Below are 18,839 nucleotides of genomic sequence, written 5' to 3' on the forward strand. Positions count from 1 at the left end.
GAGGACACTGAGAAAGCAGCCTCCTCAAGCCAATGAGAAATACTTCATACCTTGATGGCACCTTGATCTTGGACCCCTGGTCCCTAAAACAGTAAGGAAATAAATTGCTAACATCTAAGTAAATATTACATCTATCATTAAAGACACAATCTGAAGCCAATCATAGTAGTATAGGCTTGAATCCCAGAACAGAGGCGGCAGGGGTTTCAGGCCAGCCTAGACAATAGCGTTGCAGGCCAAGCAGGATAATATAGTAAGACCCTGTCTAAAATAACAACGAGAGATGCAGTGTAGGCTAGCCTGGAAAGGTTCAGAACGCCTTCTGTTCTCTTACTGCACAGCCCAGGGCACACGGCTTATCTGAGAAACGGTGCTCTTGATAATGTCTTTCTCTTTTCCTCCTCAGGACAAGGTTGTGATCTGTAGCCCAGACGAGCCTCAAATTTGCAATCATCCGGCCTACAACAGTAAGTTCTGGGCATACCCTGGTAAATTGAACTTCCTTTCTTTATCTACTTATGAGAACAACTTTTAAAAACACAGCCAGAGTCGGGCTTGGTGGCGCATGCCTTTAATTCCAGCACTCGGGAGGCAGAGGCAGGCGAATCGCTGTGAGTTCGAGGCCAGCCTGGTCTACAAAGTGAGTCCAGGACAGCCAAGGCTACACAGAGAAACCTTGTCTCGAAACCCCCCCAAAAAATAAATATAATAATAATAATAATAATAATAATAATAATAATAATAATAATAAAAACACAGCCAGGGGGACTGGAGAGAAAGCTCAGCGGTTAAGAGCACTGACTGCTCTTCAAAGGACCCGGGTTCAATTCCTAGCAACCACATGGCAGCTCACAACTGTCTGTAATGCCAAGATCTAACACCCTCACACCAATGCACTTAAGTTAAAAGTAAATAAAATATTTTTTTAAAAAAAGAACAATGTTGGGCAGTGGTGGCCCACACCTTTAATCCCAGCTCTTGGGAGGCAGAGGCAGGAGGATCGCTGTGAGTTCAAGGCCAGCCTGGTCTACAAAGTTAGTCCAGGACAGTCAAGGCTACACAGAGAAACCCTGTCTCAAAAAACCAAAAGAAGAAGAACAACACCACCACCACAGCCACAGAGGTGCAGTGGCACACGTCCATGATCCCAGCGCTCAGGAGGAAGGAGGCAGAACAGTGCGTTCAAGGTAAACGTGAGTGGCATAGGAAAACCCTGTCTCAACGAAACAAAAACAAAAACATGAAGAACAAATAAAAACTAGACTTCTAGCTTGGCAGTTGAACACTTGCCTCCTTCCATGTGTGAAGACTTAAATCCACCCCACAACACCAACACCAGCAGCTCCCGCAGCTCGGCTAGGGCCTGAGCTCAGCGGCCAGCACCCACACCAGGCAGCCCACAGCCACCTCCCCTCCCCACCACCACCACACACAAACCCCAGTGCTGGCTGTGGGATAGGCAGGCACTCTACACCCGAGTGAAAGCGGCGCGGTTCCAAGTGTGGCAAGGCCCAGTGGAGGGCAGAGGCAGGGAAGAAACAGCAGCATAAACTCAATCTTCCATAACATTGCTGAGAAATGGCTGCTGAGGAGGCTCCGTACGTGAAGGTGCCTACTGACCAGCCCAGCCACCTCAGCTGGATCCTGAGGACCCAAAGGAGAGAAGTAATTTCCCCAATTTGTCACAGACCTCTACACCTGAGAGCATGCACACGTGTATGCACATGAACACCCAACAAAATGAAATGTAGTAAATTATTGTTGTTTTGAGACAGGGTCTCACTATGTAGCTCTGGCTGTCCTGGGTCTCAGGAGATCAGGGCAGCCAGAGACTGTAGATTAGGCTGGCTTTGAACTCACAAACAGCCGCCTGCCTCTGCCTCCCAAGTGCTGGGATTAAAGACATGTGCTACTAAGCCTAGCTATAATTTTTTTTTTAATTGGTTTTCAAAATGCACAAACCCTTCCTCAGGGTAGAGGATGCAGCCTAGGGCAAAGGGATGACTACCACGTTCAGAACCCGAACTTCCACTTCCACTTCATAAAGCCTCGAGGCCTGAATCACCTACTTAGCAAGAGCTCACTCCAAAATAAGTAAAAACACAGCACAAACCATCTAAAGATCAAAGAAAATACGACGTGCGCCACCCTGGTGGAAATGGTCACCAGGAGCAAAAGTGAAAGGCAGAACTAGTACAGGGTGGGCCAGCAGGTGCCAAGTCTTTGCAGGGTAAATAATGTTATCACCACACATTTCTGTTCCCCACACATCCTAATCTATGTACCTCAAAGTGATAAATTGCCAGGATAGTCTACTGTTCTGTCGAGCAAGCAGGCTTACTCTCACTGACCGGAAGACAAGCATCTCCAACTCTGCAGGCTCCATCCCTACCGTGACTCACCTCTGCACTTAAAGCATGAAAGCAGTCACAACCTACGACCTGACTGAGCCCCAGTAACACCATAAACACAGCAGTGAGTGGGCTTTGCCAAAGCGCCACTGACACTGGGCCACCGTATCTGTTTCTTGGTCTGCGCAGGGCTGATACAACAACCTCTTCCCAAAGGGCGGTGCTCTAAGCCCTCTCGTGCAGACAAGGCATTGACCCAAGACCCTACCCTTCTCCTGACACCAGTCCAGATCCTACAGGCGGCTGCCGTAATCTGACTGCTGCTCACTGGAGAACAGCGTGATGCTTGTAGCGTGGGCAGTCGGCAGGGCTGTCACTAGTGCAGTACCCACAGGTAAACAGGCTGCCGGCAGCCACAGGTGGAACACCGGCTCTAGTTCCTCCAACTGCCTGCTTTCCACTGGCTGGACACTTACTTGATTTTTAGCAAATGGAGGGACTTGCTGGACGATGCTGTTATCTCTCCAGTCTTGTTTCTATTGATGTAAACTGAGAAGCCGTTGTTTTGGAAGCCAAACTCCTTTGCAACCTACAAGCCCCAAACAACAGAAATGCAATGAAACATCCAAGCATCACAATACCACAGCCTGACAAGACCACAGGGAGAGCACGCAGTGAAGTAAGGAAATGCTCATCAGACACTCACTCCCTTGTGTCATTTCACGAGAAAACCTGAATTAGTCACATCAGCGCCAATTCAAGTAAGTGGTCCACAGGAAGCAAAGGTCTTGTATAAACAATGTAAAAGTTGAAACTAAGCCAGACATGGTGGTGCATCCTTGTAATGCCAGCACTCAGGAGGCAGAGGCAGGCGGATCACTGTGAGTTCGAGCCCAGCCTGGTCTACAAAGCGAGTCCAGGACAATCAAGGCTACGTAGAGAAACCCTGTTTCGAAAAACCAAAAAAGAAGAAGAAGAAAAAAAAGTTGAAACTACTCAAGAGTAGCGGCCATGTATGGCAAGATAACTACAAATCTGACGTAAAAATCCAAGTCCAATCATAAAACCAGAGAAAAACGGAGAGCAGAATGATGCTACAAAGTGAGTTGGGCTGGCCGGGCATGGTGGTACCACACACCTGTGATCCCAGCAGAGGCAGAGGCAGGTGGATCGCTGTGAGTTCAAGGCCAGCCTGGTCTACATAGTGAGTCCAAGACAGCCAGGGGTATACAAAGAGACCCTGTCTCAAAAAAGAAAAAAACAACAAAACAAAACAAACAAACAAATGTCAGCTGGGCACAGAGGCATACTGTGTGCATCCAGCAGTGGCTAGACAGAAACAGGAGTATGGAGTTCAAGGCTAGCCTCAGCTACACAACAAGTTCTGGACCATATGCATGAGACAAAACAATGAAAGAGAGAGGGGGGGAAAAAGGAGGGAAAACATATAAACAGGTAGTAGGCAGGCAGATCACCAGCACGTGCTGCTGAGAGCAATCAGTCATTTAACGCAACAGATACCAAGCATGCCACATGCAGGGCTCTATGGATTCTGAAAACCCAACAGTGAGACCTTGAAATAAATGGTCTCAAAGGAACCAATCAAAGATTTCGTGAGTTTTCTTCCCTCCCCCTCTCATTTTTTTTTTTTTGGTTTGTTTGTTTTTGTTTTTCCTGGCTGGAAGTGGAGGCGACAGTGACCCAAGACCTCAAATAGCTCAGGCTAGTTTCAACCTCAGGATGCAGCTAAGGCTGGCCTTGAACTTCTGATCCTCCCACTGCCGCCTCCCAAGTGCAGGTGTATGAGCTGTTTTCAATACAATCTCACCACACATGCCAACATCAATTTCTTTACAGAACATAAAGCCATATTTAGAAACAGCTACAGCCGGGCATGGTGGCGCAGTCCTTTAATCCCAACACTTGGGAGGCAGAGTCAGGGGGATAGCTGTGAGTTGGAGGCCAGCCTGGTCTACAAAGCAAGTCCAGGACAGCCAAGGTTACAGAGAGCCCCTGTCTCGAGAAAAATAAAAATAAAAAATAAGCTGAGTGTGCTGGCACAGGCCTTTAATCTCAGCACTCAGGAGGCAGAGGCAGGCAGATCTCTGTGAGTTCAAGGCCAGCCTGGTCTACATAGTGAGTTCTGGGTCAGCCAGGGATACACAGAGAAACCTTATCTCAAAACAAAACAAAATATATATAATGGATCATTCTACACATGCCTCTATAATTCCCCTGTGACATAACTCATGTTTTTCTCCAAATGTTTGTTTGAAACATGGTCCTTGCTGTGTGTGAGGAAGGGTCTCAGCCCATGGCCGAGGCCGTAAGCCTCTCTCATTTCAGCCTCCCAAGACAAGGCCGTGTTAGCACTGCAACTGCCTCTAAAATTTCATTCTCAAAAATTGCTCTTGCAGGCCGGGCGTGGTGGCGCATGCCTTTAATCCCAGCACTCGGGAGGCAGAGGCAGGCGGATCGCTGTGAGTTCGAGGCCAGCCTGGCCCACAAAGCGAGTCTAGGACAGCCAAGGCTACACAGAGAAACCTTGTCTCAAAAAAACAAAAAAAAAAAAAAAATTGCTCTTGCAAAGTACTTTGACATCTCCCTGTGGTCTAGCAGAGATCAACTCCCTGACGATGAGGCAGGAGGACTGCTTAAAGCAGCAAGCCACCTTACAGAGTGAGACTCCCTCCCTCCCTCCCTCCCTCCCCCGCCCTCCACACAGTGACCCAGCAGCTACCCAGCCAATCACACAGACAAAGGGCCATACAAGCGACAACTGAGGGCAAAGCAAAAAGCAAACAAGAAAAGGCAGACGGGAGCACTGGAGAGCAAGGCCCCGAGACAAATGTCACAGGTACCTTTTTCAAAAACGTCGCCGCCGTTTCTCTCTTTGTTGCTGTGATCCTCTTCACTCCATCCGGGGACTGGACGCGGATTATCTACCGTGAGGAAGGTGAGATGGTTACTGAACCTAGTGAGTTTGTTGCGGTTTTTTGTGTTTTTTGTTTTTTTGAGACAGGGTTTCTCTGTGTAGCCTTGGCTGTCCTGGACTGGCTTTGTAGACCAGGCTGGCCTCGAACTCACAGAGATCCTCCTGCCTCTGCCTCCCCAAGTGCTGGGATTACAGGCGTGCATCACCATGCCTGGCCCAGCATTTGTTTTGCACACACTCACAGAGGGACACAGAGTGGGGCTGGTGAGGTGGCTTATCCATCAGATCCATTGCTTGTGCTTCCAGAGGACCTGGCTTCAATGCCCAGCAGCCACATGGTACCTCACAACCATATGTAACTCCAGTTCCTGGGGATCCAATGCCCTAGCTGGCCCCTTAAGACCCAGGCATACACATAAAACAAATATGTAAATCTTAAATGTAAAATTCCTGAAATCAACTTCAGAAGAGTATACTAATCCTTCACAACCTGAGAACGGCAAGTTAAGACCCACTGGTGCGCATGAGCACCTTTGGACTATCTGAACAAACTGCTTTGCTCAGTAAAGGTCATTACAGTAGTGCAAAGTTTTAAAAGCAGGTGTCCCTGCTGATGCGGCGCCTGTTTCCAGGCAAGCCAGTCTGTGGTGGTAGATGTTAGTGCTAAGACGGTCAGCCTCTGAGGTTTCTCTGCATCAACCCTGCATCTCCAGGGTGAGAACTACGGAGAGAATCGAAGACCCTTAAACAGCGCTGCCCTCAGAGAAAAGCCTTAACTCCTAACCTGCCGGCGGTGGCAGCCCTCCTCTGTACTACTGGAACTGAGGTAGCTGAGGCAGGAGGATGTCAAGGTCAAGGCTGGCTGAGGATGAAGTAGTAAGACTGCCTCAAAAAGCAAAACAAAGCTTCTCAGGAGCTGTACTTTCCTGGAAACCCATGGAATCCAGAAAGCAGTGATGGTCTCGGGCACGCAGGGAGCATCTGCAGGCCCAAGGCACCCAGCATAGCTCCCAGAGACCCCAAACGCTCCTCAGAGTTGACAACTCTTCTGTCAGGCCAGCGTGTTACTCGCATCATTCTCCAGCCCCTGCCACGTTCACTCTGGAGTGAAACTCGCACAGGTTAACTACAGCTATTGCTGCTTTTCCTCTTGTTTGACTGACGTGTTTGATGGGCCTGGGGTTTGACGATCTCTACTGTCAGGCTAAAGAAAAATCGGCCTCCTTCACCGCACCGCCTTTTATTACGATGAACAGGTAGTGGTCAAGTTGTCTTTGTCAAAGAAGGGCCAGTCCCTCCCGCCAGGCTGCTGTCTGCCCCCTTGGCCATTTCCTCTGTGGGAAAGGGGTTCCCCTAACGATGACCTCCTCCCGACGACTCTTCCGGAGTGAAATCATGACGAGGCACTGCTGGGATGACGGGGGCGGGGGGAGCCCTCAGGACAGGAGAGGCGGACGCAACCGGCTTCGGGGCCCGGGAGGAGGCCGAGGTCCCGCGAAGCAGCCTGCGACAGCAGGAAGGAGGGGGGCCGCTCCTCTCGGGCAGAGCGCTCGGCCTCCTTCCCGCCGGCCCCCTTCCCCCGCCCCGGGCTCGGTGAGACCCCCACAAACCCAGGCCGAGAGCGGAGAGGCCACCCGCGCCCAGCACCGTCTCGCGCCGGCCCGCCCAGGGCGCCGGCAAATCTGCTGCCTCATCCCGGCGCCCCGCTCCCCTCACGGCCGCCGCACTCACGATGCTCTCGGCCATGGCGGCCGCTCCTGCCTCCGGACTCGGGCCCCGGGCTGCCGCCGCCTGCCTCCCCAAAGGCCTCGCAGTCCCGGCCTCGGCCTCAGCCCCGGCCTCCCGCCGCCGCCGCCACCGCCGCTCCAGCTTCGCCGCCCGGCTCCGCCAGCGCCGACGTCCAGTGCGTCGCTCAACGCATTCCGCCCGGAGAACACAGAGGCGAAACAAGGTTCCGGGCCCCGCCAACGGCCACGCGCGTGCGCATGCGCAGGCAGCGGCGCGCTCCCCCTCGGCCCCGCCCCACCGAGGCGCGTGTCCTGGCGCCCCGCCTCCTAGGCTACCCAGCAGAAGACTGCAGAGGAGGGGCGTTTTAAAGTAGTACAGAAAAGCCCCCCAGAAGACACAAGCATCGAGGTCTCACTAAAAATAAAATAAAATAACCGCTAAGGCAGTTCTGTACCGTCTTCAAAAAATTCCAGCAATGTTTTTTACACTAAATGTTGTGACTTCATGCGTGTGATTTGAAGCAGGAGATGTACGAATCTTTTTTTTAAATATTTTTTTCGTTTTTGTTTTTAAGCTCTACTATGTATACAGTGCTCTGCCTGCATGTACACCTGTTGCTGGGAATTGAACTCAGCACCTCTGGAAGAGCAGTCAGTGCTCTTAACCTTGGAGCCATCTCTCCAGCCCCATGAACATCCTTTTTTTCCGAGACAGGATCAAACATCTCTTAAGAGGCTAAAATCCGAGACCAGCCTGGTCTACAGAGTGAGTCTAGGACAGCCACTGCTACGCAGTGATACTCTGGGGATTTAAAGGAGTGCACTTTCTCCTGCCACCACTTTTAACTTAAAGGCTCAATCTCCAAGTGTATGTCACCTCTTTGTGGGAAAGGCTGTATGCTTTGTCACAGGGGGACGCAGTCTTGGCGGGCTTTACCCTGGGACACACCACGGATACTCCCTGAGATTAACCTTGAAATAGACTGGGGGGACCCATCCTGGGCCTGGAATTCAGGAAGTGGACCTGGGGACTCCAGCTGGATTATTGTTTTTCTAATTGACCCTCAATGGGAGAAGAAGACCGCTCTTCGCACCACACTGTGAGGCAGGCAGGCCGAGAGGAGAGAACAGCAGCAGGTTCGGACAGGGCTTAAGCACACGTGGGTCAGCATGCAGGCCAGAGACACCTCGGGAGCCATCCCGTGGAACAGATACCGGAAGGTTCACTTTTTCCCTCTTGTGTAAGCTAGTTGGGTTGTATAATAAAGTTTAATTGTTTTTTTTGTTTGTTTTTTGGTTTGTTTTTGTTTGTTTGTTTGTTTGTTTGTTTGTTTTTTGAGACAGGGTCTCTCTGTGTAGCCTTGGCTGTCCTGGACTCACTTTGTAGACCAGGCTGGCCTCGAACTCACAGCGATCTGCCTGCCTCTGCCTCCCGAGTGCTGGGATTAAAAGTGCGCCACTAGGCCCGGCTAAAGTTTAATTGTTAAGAAACAGAGCCTATACCTCTTTTTATATTTTAGACTGTTTTTTGGATGGATGGATGGATGTTTTACAGATTCTTTCAACATAGCCTTAGCTGTCCTGGAACTCACTATGTAGTCCAGGCTGGCCTCAAACTCAGAGATCCTCCTGCCTCTTCCTCATGGGTGCTGGGATTAAAGACATGTACCACCCTCCCTCTAAGGGGTGATGGTTTGGTTTGGTTTGGCTTTTTAAAACAGGCTTTCTCTGTGTAGCCTGGCTGCCCTGGAACCTCACTCTGTGCTCCAGACTGCCTCCATCTCACAGCTATCTACCTGCCTCTGCTTTCCAAGGTTTTTTTTTGGTTTTTTGAGACAGAGTTTCTCTGTGTAGCCTTAGCTGTCCTGGACTCACTTGTAGACCAGGCTGGCCTCGAACTCACAGCGATCCACCTGCCTCTGCCTCCCAAGTGCTGGGATTAAAGATGTGCGCCACCATGCTAGACTACACAGGTGGATATTGATGACAGCTACACAACAAAAGCAAGGACAGACATGGAGGGTGATAGAAACTGATTAACTTTTTTTTTCATTTTTTGTTTGTTTGTTGTTTTCCAGACAGAGTTTCTCTGTATAACAGCCCCAACTATCCTGAGAACTAGCTCTGTAGACCAGGCTGGCCCCGAACTCACTGCTATCCTCCTGCCTCCCAAATGCCGGGATTTAAGGCGTAGGACACCACGCCCGGCTTTAGAAACCATTTAAAGTAAGATGACCAGGACCTGGAGAGATGGCTCAACACTGAGGTCGCTGGCTGCTCTCCAGAAGCCCTGGGTACGTTCCCAGCGCCCACATGGCGGCTCACAACCTGCTGTAGCTCCAGTCCGACAGGACCTAATGGCCCCTCTGGCATGAAGACTAAATACTCATAAACATAAGATAAAAAAAGAAGATGTCTGGGGGACTGAGTGAATCAGGTTCGTGTGCCAAGCCCGATGACTCAAGCTTAATCCCCTAAACCCACAAAGTGGAAAGAAAAGCAAAATCTTGGGCCCTCTGAGATCTTCCCATGCGTGTACGCACACACACACAGAGGCTGAATTTATTTTTTTAAGATGGGGCTGGGCACGAGTGCACACATTTATAATCCCAGTACTTTAAAAGCAGAGAAAAGTGGTGCTCTGAGTTCAAGGCCAACGTGGTCCCACATAGCAAGTTCTGAAAGACCCCCGAAGGGAGACCCTCACTCAAGCCTCGGGATGGCGTGCACCCAAAGACACACAAACGACCGTCTTGCTGTAAACACATGAGGCAGTTTATTGGCGGAGCTCCGGGTCGACACGTATCTCACGCAGGAGACAGAGGGGTCGACCCAGAAGCCCAGGGGTTAGGGGTTTATATGGGCAAGGGTCGGGGGGAGTGGGAAGTTTTGGCGCGGCCACACACGATTGGTTGTTTCAAACATTTGAACATCAGCAAATTGCGTAGGCAGATCTGGGGTAAGCTCAGACTTAATCACATGGGTACAGTCCTTGGTTCCTGTCTTTCTTGGAACCTGAGGGTAGATGTTTATCTGAGCTAACGACACATCTGGTTAAACTCAAACCTGGAACATTGTGTTCGGGTCTCAAGGGGGGATTAAGCAGACACCATAAGATCGGATGAGGGGTCTTGGCTCATTACTCACTCGACCATGTCCGGTACCTGTTTCTCTCAGGAATTTGTCCTTGTGTATTCTCCCTATCTTTTACGGCCAGCCGGTCCCTGGAACACTCAGTAGGCCTTTGTCTCCTAGCTCCGCATTCTTTGTGACTTATCATCTGGGACCTTGGGCTAGCATACCTGTCGACCTGCACTTATGAGTTAGAGAGCTCTGCTGTTCTGGTTGCTTTAATGTTAATTAAAAATTTTTCCTTTCAGTTCCAGGACACCGAGAGCTACACAGTGAGACCCCGTCACACAGTAGGACAAAGGTGGCTAGGGGCACAACCTAGACTCACCAGGCAAGAAGGGGCTTTAGCTGAAGAACTGCCCTGATCACACTGATTTGTGTGGCCCTACTGTGAGAGAACATCATGACTGATGGTTGCTGTGGGGAGGCCCACCCCACTATTGGTAGCACCATCCCTAGGCAGGCCTGAACTCTTTAGGAAAGCGAGCTGAGCATGAGCCAGAAAACAGGTCAGTAAACAAGCGTTTCTCCAGAGCCTCTGTCTCCTTTCCGTCCTGCAGGGTCTTCCTCGCCACGGGGCATAGTCATTTTCAAAGAGACCTTCAAGATCCTGCCTGAACTGCCCTTTCACTGACTGCCAGCTGCTTCATCCACCGTGGCCCACAGATGTGTCAGGCCCAGGTATAAGCTAACATGCCCAGCTGGAATATTACATACAAGAGGAACTGACTAAGGTGGTGGTGGCGGCGCATGCCTTAATCCCAGCACTTGGAAGGCAGAAACAAGTGGATCTGAGTTTGAGGCCAGCCTGGTCTACTGAGTAAGTTACAGGACAGCCAGGGCTACACAGAGAAACCCTGTCTCAAAAAAAAAAAAAAAAAAAAAAAAGAATCCAGAGCTTTATGCACAGTGACAGGAAAGTGCTCCCCCACTGAGCTACCACCCTAGCCTGATAGTAAACACGTTACATAAGTGGATTATCCCTGGGGAGAGCTGCTGCTCCCTGGGCCTTAGTGGAAGGCTGGATGGAAAGGTATCTAAAGCTGACAGAAACAGTAGGGATATAGCTCTGCAAGGTCCTAGACTCCATCCTCAACACTGGGGGTGAGGAGAAGGAAAAGAAAGCATTGCTGCTGCTGCTGCTGCTGCTGCTGCTGCTGCTGCTGCTGCTGCTGCTGCTAGACACTGAAGGGCTCCGGGTAACAGTGATGGTGCCGTGGGGGATGACAAAAGCCAGGACACACAGTGCTAGCGCATTCCAGGTCAGCAAATCTGCCTGGAGTACACAGTTATGAGCCAGAACAACAGCAGACAAAGCCAAAAGTGGAGGCTGAGCCTGGAAAGCCCATCAAAAGCCGAAGCTTGCCAGGCGTGGTGGTGGTGGCGCACGCCTTTAATCCCAGCACTCGGGAGGCAGAGGCAGGCGGATCGCTGTGAGTTCGAGGACAGCCTGGTCTACAAAGTGAGTCCAGGACAGCCAAGGCTACACAGAGAAACCCTGTTTTGTTTGAGAAAAAAGAAAAAGAAAAGAAAGCTGAAACTTAGGGGGTTTGGGATGAAACCGGGGAGGAGACGGGGTGGATACTGCAGCACTTTTCTCTCGTCCTAAACGCGTCTACAGAAGGGCTCTTCCCGATGTCCCTGAAGGGCCGTGAGGCTACAATGGCACTAACAAACATACCTATGTCTTACACCTGTCCCAGTCAGAAGCAAGGACGGGTCCAAGACCACACAGAGCTGGCGGCTGGTGCTGACTGCCTTGGAACACGATGCTTTCTGTTGTTGTGTAGCCCGAGTCCTTTAGACTCAAGGACAGGGTGGTGATCGTAACGGAACCCTCCTTCTGAGGAGCGGGGAGGGAGGGAACATCTGGAATGTGAGCACTGGTCTCTCCTTGCACTGGACAGACAGCAAGGGCGCATTGGCATCGCGCTGCCTGCGCAGCTCCCGGGGCTGCTACTATGAACCAGTCTGCAGGGACCCAGATCCTTCGAGGGTGCTGCTAAAGCGACAGCTGAGCCTGCCAGGCTGAGGCCACAACGGGACTTAATAGCGACGGCCCTGAGCCGAGCACGGAGCCACCTTACCAAAGTCATGTTGTGCAGATATTAGGGGATCCCCGGAGCCCAGGCCAAGAAGTAGAGGCCAAGAAGAAAAAGCAGTTGCAGCTGCAGAAGCCAGAGCCCGCCTTGAGCTCTAAAGTGTGACTCTTCACATGACCTGGCTGTGATGGCTGTGTGGGTGGGGCCTGCAGCTATCCAGGCCTGGGTTGCACAGTTTACAGAGAAGCCAGGGGGAGGCCATTACACCAGGACTGCAACCCGTTCAGAGAGGCACCGGCTGCCTGTCTCTGCGGCTTTCTCAATCCATGTGGAGGATGGAGAAAGGAGAAAGCAGCCCCTTGCTGTCTCAGGTGAGCTAGCTCAGGGGTGATGTTTCTTAGCCCTAGGGTCCTCTGGGAGGCCCCTGGACCAGGCTATAGTCTACCTGACTCCCGGCTCCACCCCCACCCCTACCCCCAGCCTGGCTGTGTGCTAGGATCTGTCATTAAGCAGATGCTAATGGGTGACTCTCTCAGACTGGGGTGGGGCTTCACTAACCAGATGGCTCCTCTTACCCGTGTCTACACTGGGGTGCTAGCCTCTGGAGGTCTCCTAGAGGTCTGAGAAAAGCACTGACTCCGAGCAGGTGAGGGCAAGTGACATTTGAGGCTGACTTTGGACCCCGTGGCCTCAGACGGTCTTAACGCTGCCACATAGGCTCTGCCGGGCTGACCTGCTCTGACAGACTCCAGCTAACATACATTCCCCTGCAAATTTAAGGTGAAGGAGCCATCCGTGCACCTAGACAAACGGACATGAAAGGAACAGTGTGACCCTGGTAGGGCCGGGACAACATCTGCGTGTAGTAGTAACTCCCAAGTCAAACTGTCATTAGAAAAACCTCCCTGTAGAGGGCCTCTCACATCTGCCTCCTCCAGGCTGCTGCCCCTGTCTAGTGGCTGCCTCTCTCTCTCTCTGCCCGGGAAGCCAGGCTTGGCAGTGCCCAGACTATCACACCTGGATCCTCTGCACCAGGTCCAGCATAGTGTCCACACTTGGCCTAGGTTCATTTGGTGGATCTGAGACGATGCAGAGAAATCAAGGTTGATTTCACAGAAGAGGGCAGGAGGGTGGTCACAGGATCAGCACCTCTGTCGCAGGCGGCCTGCACTTCTGCCTTGGGTGGGAAAGTCCCTCCTGGGGCTGCACAGAGTCACTGCTGGGGCCACTACAGACTGATTCCAAACGCAGGGAAGCAGACCCGTCTGCCATGAGTCTGCTGTGTGGGAGGAACGGAAAGCCTGACCCATGAATATCAAGTCTGGGCAAGACCACAGCTGCTCTCTGCTTCACAAGCGCGTGGAAGAAAGGGCGTGCGTAGCCGGGCGTGGTGGCGCACGCCTTTAATCCCAGCACTCGGGAGGCAGAGGCAGGTGGACTGCTGTGAGTTTGAGGCCAGCCTGGTCTACAAAGTGAGTCCAGGACAGCCAAGGCTACACAGAGCAACCCTGTCTCGGAAAAAAAATTTTTTGATGTATTTTATCTATGGGTGTTTTATCTGCATGTACACCCACAGGCCAGAAGAGGGCATCAGATTCCAGTACAGGTGGTTGTGACCCTGAGATGCCCAAGTCAGGAAACCTCACAGACCACCAGAGACCAGCCAGACACAATGTACACAGAGTCTTTTTTTTTTTTTTTTAGTCTTTTGAGACAGGGTTTTTCTGTGTAGTCTTGGCTGTCCTGGACTCGCTCTGTAGACCAGGCTGGCCTCGAATTCACAGCGATCCGCCTACCTCTGCCTCCTGAGTGCTGGGATTAAAGGCGTGCGCCACCACACCCGGCTCACAGGGTCTTTTTTATTGATCTTGCTCTGGAGCAAGAACCATCCTCAGAGGTTGATTCCTTAGAATACAAGGTTTTTAAAGGCAGAAACCGCAAGAGGGACTTTCCCAGCCTTGGCATCACATAACTGGGGAAGGGGCATAGGGGAAGCTCCTCTGCCTTAATTGATAAGGTACCAGGCAGAGGAGCTTTGAGTCATGCTGCAGTGCAGGGGGACTCTTTTTTTTTTTTTTTTTTTAAGATTTATTTATTTATTATATATACAGAAGAGGGCACCAGATCTCATTATAGATGGTTGTGAGCCACCATGTGGTTGCTGGGAATTGAACTCAGGACCTTTGGAAGAGCAGTCAGTGCCCTTAACCTCTGAGCCATCTCTCCAGCCCTTGCAGGGGGACTCTTATCTAGACATTTCATGTGCTGTAGCTGTTACACTGCAGGGTCTCCCACACGATTGGGGAAGGGGAAGCTGGCTCTAATCTGATAAGGTGAGCTTTTGTTTGGCTCTCACGGAAGCGAGTCCCTTGTCTAGCTCCCAAGGAAGTTGACTTCAAGCTCATTGAGCATCGGGCAGGGAGGGGGCTTCTGCTCAAGGAAGCTAGCCTTGTCCAGTTCCCACATGTGATTGCTGGGAATTGAACCCTGGAGGAAGAGACAGTGCTTTTAACCACTGCGCCTTCTCTCCAGCCCCTAATTTTTGTTTTTGTTTTGATTTTGGTTTTGTTTTTTTTTGGTTGTTGTTGGGTTTTGGGTTTTTTTGGGTTTTTGTTTGTTTGTTTGTTTTGAGACAGGGTTTCTCTGTGTAGCCTTGGCTATCCTAGGCTCCCTTTGTAGACTAGGCTGGCCTCGAACTCACAGAGACCCGCCTTTCTCTGCCTCCGAGTGCTGGGGTTAAAAGCGTGAGCCACCACAGCTGACTGACCTGCCCAGTCTTTACTATAGACCTTCCATGGTGCTGCCATTACACTGTCCTAGTGGAAGTCACACACCTACCCTGGAAGGCAGTGATCTAGAACTCTCCCTGCCTAAGCAGGACAAGGCCACAGGTCCCCAGATGTCCAACTCTTCAAGCCTTTACTTCCTCCCACAAGCTTCCCCTACGCCATCCTGTCCTCTTGGCCCCTCCCTGCTAAGGCCTTACCCCCTGGTGGATGTCCCAGAGTCTGAGTGGCGTCTGAGTGGCTGAGGTCCCACCAATGCATCCTCTGAGTTTCCTTTTCCTCTGCAGGACACTGGCGACCAGGAGCAGCCACACACCAGGGACGGCTGGCCTGCTGCAAACAGCCCAGGTCCAGCACTCTGGAAAGACCGTAAAGAGGCCTGGGGCTGCGGATGCTGTCCTGGGGCAAAGCACCGGGCCAGGAGGGAAGGCAGGGTCTCCTGCCTCCCCCTCTCCCTAGGGAGCAGCTGTGTCAAATATCTGACTTTCCTCTCTAACTTCCTCTTCTCCCTGCTAGCCTTGCTGGCCCTGGCTGCAGGGCTCTGGGGCCTAGCTGTTAAAAGGTCTGTGGGGAGTGGCTGGGATGGACCGCTGCCGACCGACCCCATGCTAGTGCTGGTGCTGGGAGGCCTGGTGGTCAGCGTGGTGAGCCTGTCTGGATGTCTGGGTGCTCTCTGTGAGAACAGCTGCCTACTGCGCTGCTACTGTGGGGCTGTCCTCTCCTGCCTGGCACTGGAAGCTCTGGCGGGGGCTCTCGTGGTAGCCCTGTGGGGCCAGCTGCAGGACGGCCTGAAGTACACCCTTCATGTGGCTATCGTCCACTACTGGGATGACCCAGACCTGCACTTCCTCCTCGACCAAGTCCAGCTGGGGCTGCAATGCTGCGGGGTAGCCTCCTACCAGGACTGGCAACAGAACCTGTGAGTGTCCCCCACCACACTCCACCCGGGTGAGAGGAGAGGTCTGAGCGGGGCGGTGGTGGTGGTGGCGCACGCCTTTAATCCCAGCACTTGGGAGGCAGAGGCAGGTTGATCTCTGTGAGTTCGGGGCTAGCCTGGTCTACAAAGCTGAGTCCAGGACAGCCAAGGCTACACAGAGAAACCCTGTCTCGAAAAAACCAAATAAATAAATAAATAAATAAATAAATAAGAGGAGAGGTCTGGATGACTCACTTGACCATCTGCATTCGGATGTGCATGTCCTTGTGTGCACACACAACTACATGCCTTGCACTCCTGTTTCCACATACCAGTACACAAGAGCACTTGTGTGCGTGCAAATGCACTCTCATATGCTCTCACATGTCCCTTTTATGTAAACACGCAGTGAAGTCTCATACTGAGGCACACTCATACATCATGCACACATAGACAGACGTGCCAGTGTGTGCACTTACTCATGAAGGGTGGGGAGCTTGCCTTTCCTGGGGTCTTGAGCCTGAATGAACCCAACTTTTGAAAGGCCAACTCTAGGGCCCAGATTCAGCTTTTCCATTCTTCACACTGTCCCTCCAGGTAGGGAGCCTTAATAAAGAGGCCAACTAGTAGACACCCAAAAAGTAACTTTTTTTTTTTAAAAATCTCAGATCATTTCAGCGTCAAGAAAATTCCCTTATGTTAGCTTGGGCTAACCTAATCTATGATTCCACAGGTCTATATGTATGTGTTCATGCGAGTGTGATTAAACTGCCAATTTATGCATGACACAGTGTTTTATGTACTGCTTGAGGGTCCCTGTTTTGTCTACTTCCTCCAATGCACAGACACCCTGAGCAGCACCAGTCCTTGCTGTGACCTCCAGGATAAAAGTATGCTCCTTCTGGAAGCCTCTGAAGCTGTGGAGACAGAGGTTCTAAAGACTGGAGACTGGCTACTTGTTCCCAACGTAGTTGCAACATATTGTGCCTGCCATGCTCCTGGCACCCTGCAAAGCACCCCCAGGTTACTGGGAAAACTGGCCTGATCACAGAGTGTACTCTCTGTTGGTGGTTGTCAGGGCCAGCAAGGTCCAGACCTGTGGAAAACTGCAGCTCAGGCTCCTTAGCCACCATGAAGCTCCTCATATCTCTAAGCCTCTTAATGCTGCCCAGTAAAAACTGCTTCTTTCTGCAGCCCATTCTAGAAGCTTCTACAGGAGCTTAATCTACTTCCTCTCTCACGCTGCCTGCTCAAATAAACTCACAGTGTGGACGGGGCAAAGTCTTCTTACCTCCTCACTAAACATTTCTTTGCCTGCCAAGACAGACACTCCACCCCTGGTCTGCACCGCAATACAGAAACTGGGGTCCTATGTGTGTGTGTAAGGGGCGGGGGGGGGGGGGGGATGGATTTTGAAGGCATGCCTTCTCTCCAAGACTAAACCTTCTCTGCCCCGCAGGTACTTTAATTGCAGCTCTCCCGGGGTGCAAGCCTGCAGCCTTCCTGCCTCCTGCTGCATCAACCCCCAGGAAGAGGGAGCGTCAGTGAACACTCACTGTGGCTTCGGGGCACTGCACCTGGACCCGAGCGCAGCTGGACAAGCAGTCCACCTGCGTGGCTGCTGGCCTGTACTGGGAAAATGGCTGCGAGGGCATATGCAGGCCATAGGAGGCTGTGCCATCACTGTGGTCATGATCCAAGGGACGGAACTCCTGCTGGCCACCCGCCTGCTAAGGGCTCTGGACAGCTGCCCAAAAGGCAGCAGAAGACACTGACCCCGACCCCCCCACCCCCCGCTGTGAGCTGCTAGCACCACCCTCCCACTGAGCAGAGCTGAGAAGACTCTGAGGCAGTCCCAGGCCTCTGCTCACCTTCCAGAGAAGTGTCAGAGTGACTCCCCGTGGGACAGACCCCTAGGCTTCTGCTCCCAGCCATGGCCTCTTTGCTGCACCTGCTCTGTCAGTCCCCAGGGCCCACCCTGGTGGCCTCTATGCTGCCCCAATTTCACAATTTCACTCCTACTCAGAAGCCGGCTAAGCCCAAGGCTGGTTTTTGCAAAGGCCACCATGGCCTGGGTCTGAGCTCGCCTGCTTCCCACTAGGTGACAGGAGGAGCAAGGCCTGGGGGGTCCTGCTCCCTCCCTCAGCCACCAGCTCTGAGCTGTCTCACCCTGACTGGCTTAGCGCCTCCGTTCATCTCTCCTGGCTCCTCCCAGGCTCCCCCTCCTGCTTTCTGGTCTTCCAGGCCACACCCTCTAGGAAGCTTTGTTGGTCGGAGGAAGACTTTGCTGGTCGTGTGTACATTCATGTTTGCATAGTAAACTGCTGATCTCACAGTGGCTGGGACTGTCTTTCCTCAGCCAAGCCAGCCGGGCTGACCTAAGGCAGTGGGGAGGGGGTGTGGGGGAGGGGAGGATGGGGGGGTGGGGGATGGGGGGGTGGGGGATGGGGGGTGGGGAGCATGGGGGGGTGGGGAGCATGGGGGGGTGGGAAGGATGGGGGGGTGGGGAGGATGGGGGGGTGGGGAGGATGGGGGGGTGGGGAGGATGGGGGGTGGGGAGCATGGGGGGGTGGGGAGGATGGGGGGGTGGGAAGGATGGGGGGGTGGGGAGGATGGGGGGGTGGGGAGGTAGGGGGGGTGGGGGATGGGGGGTGGAGAGTATGGGGGGGTGGGGAGGTAGGGGGTGGGGAGCATGGGGGGGTGGGGAGGTAGGGGGGGTGGGGAGGTAGGGGGGTGGGGGATGGGGGGCTGGGGAGCATGGGGGGGTGGGGAGGTAGGGGGTGGGGAGGTAGGGGGGGTGGGGGATGGGGGGTGGGGAGCATGGGGGGGGTGGGGAGGTAGGGGGTGGGAGGTAGGGGGTGCCTCTGAAAGCTATTTTCTGCTCATGCCCAAAGAACAATCCTACATTTACCCTAAGCCCTGTGGGTGCCTTGGGGTGGGTCTGCCCATT

At 52.5% G+C, this 18,839-nt stretch overlaps 2 protein-coding genes across 2 annotated transcripts in view; one reads left to right on the plus strand and one right to left on the minus strand.

Moving 5' to 3' along the window:
* NPLOC4 (NPL4 homolog, ubiquitin recognition factor) overlaps window positions 1-7,229 on the minus strand; it is a 47,272-nt gene extending 40,043 nt beyond the window's left edge. The window contains exons 1-3 of the mRNA XM_084748180.1: window positions 7,018-7,229; window positions 5,213-5,293; window positions 2,828-2,940 (exon numbers count right to left, since the gene is read on the minus strand). Coding sequence (XP_084604306.1) covers window positions 2,828-2,940; window positions 5,213-5,293; window positions 7,018-7,032 — 209 coding nt within the window. The 5' untranslated portion in view covers window positions 7,033-7,229. The remainder of the gene's footprint in view (window positions 1-2,827; window positions 2,941-5,212; window positions 5,294-7,017) is intronic.
* Window positions 7,230-12,034: 4,805 nt separating this feature from the next.
* On the plus strand, window positions 12,035-18,224 carry TSPAN10 (tetraspanin 10). Its single transcript, XM_084750607.1, has 3 exons — window positions 12,035-12,558; window positions 15,261-15,892; window positions 17,349-18,224. The coding sequence occupies exons 1-3, from the start codon at window positions 12,514-12,516 to the stop codon at window positions 17,662-17,664; spliced, it is 993 nt and encodes a 330-aa protein (XP_084606733.1). The 5' UTR covers window positions 12,035-12,513; the 3' UTR covers window positions 17,665-18,224.
* The last annotated feature ends 615 nt before the right edge of the window (window positions 18,225-18,839 follow it).

This window comes from Acomys minous (genome assembly GCF_964271855.1).
Source record: "Acomys minous genome assembly, chromosome: 12".
Classification (NCBI taxonomy): Eukaryota; Metazoa; Chordata; class Mammalia; order Rodentia; family Muridae; genus Acomys; species Acomys minous.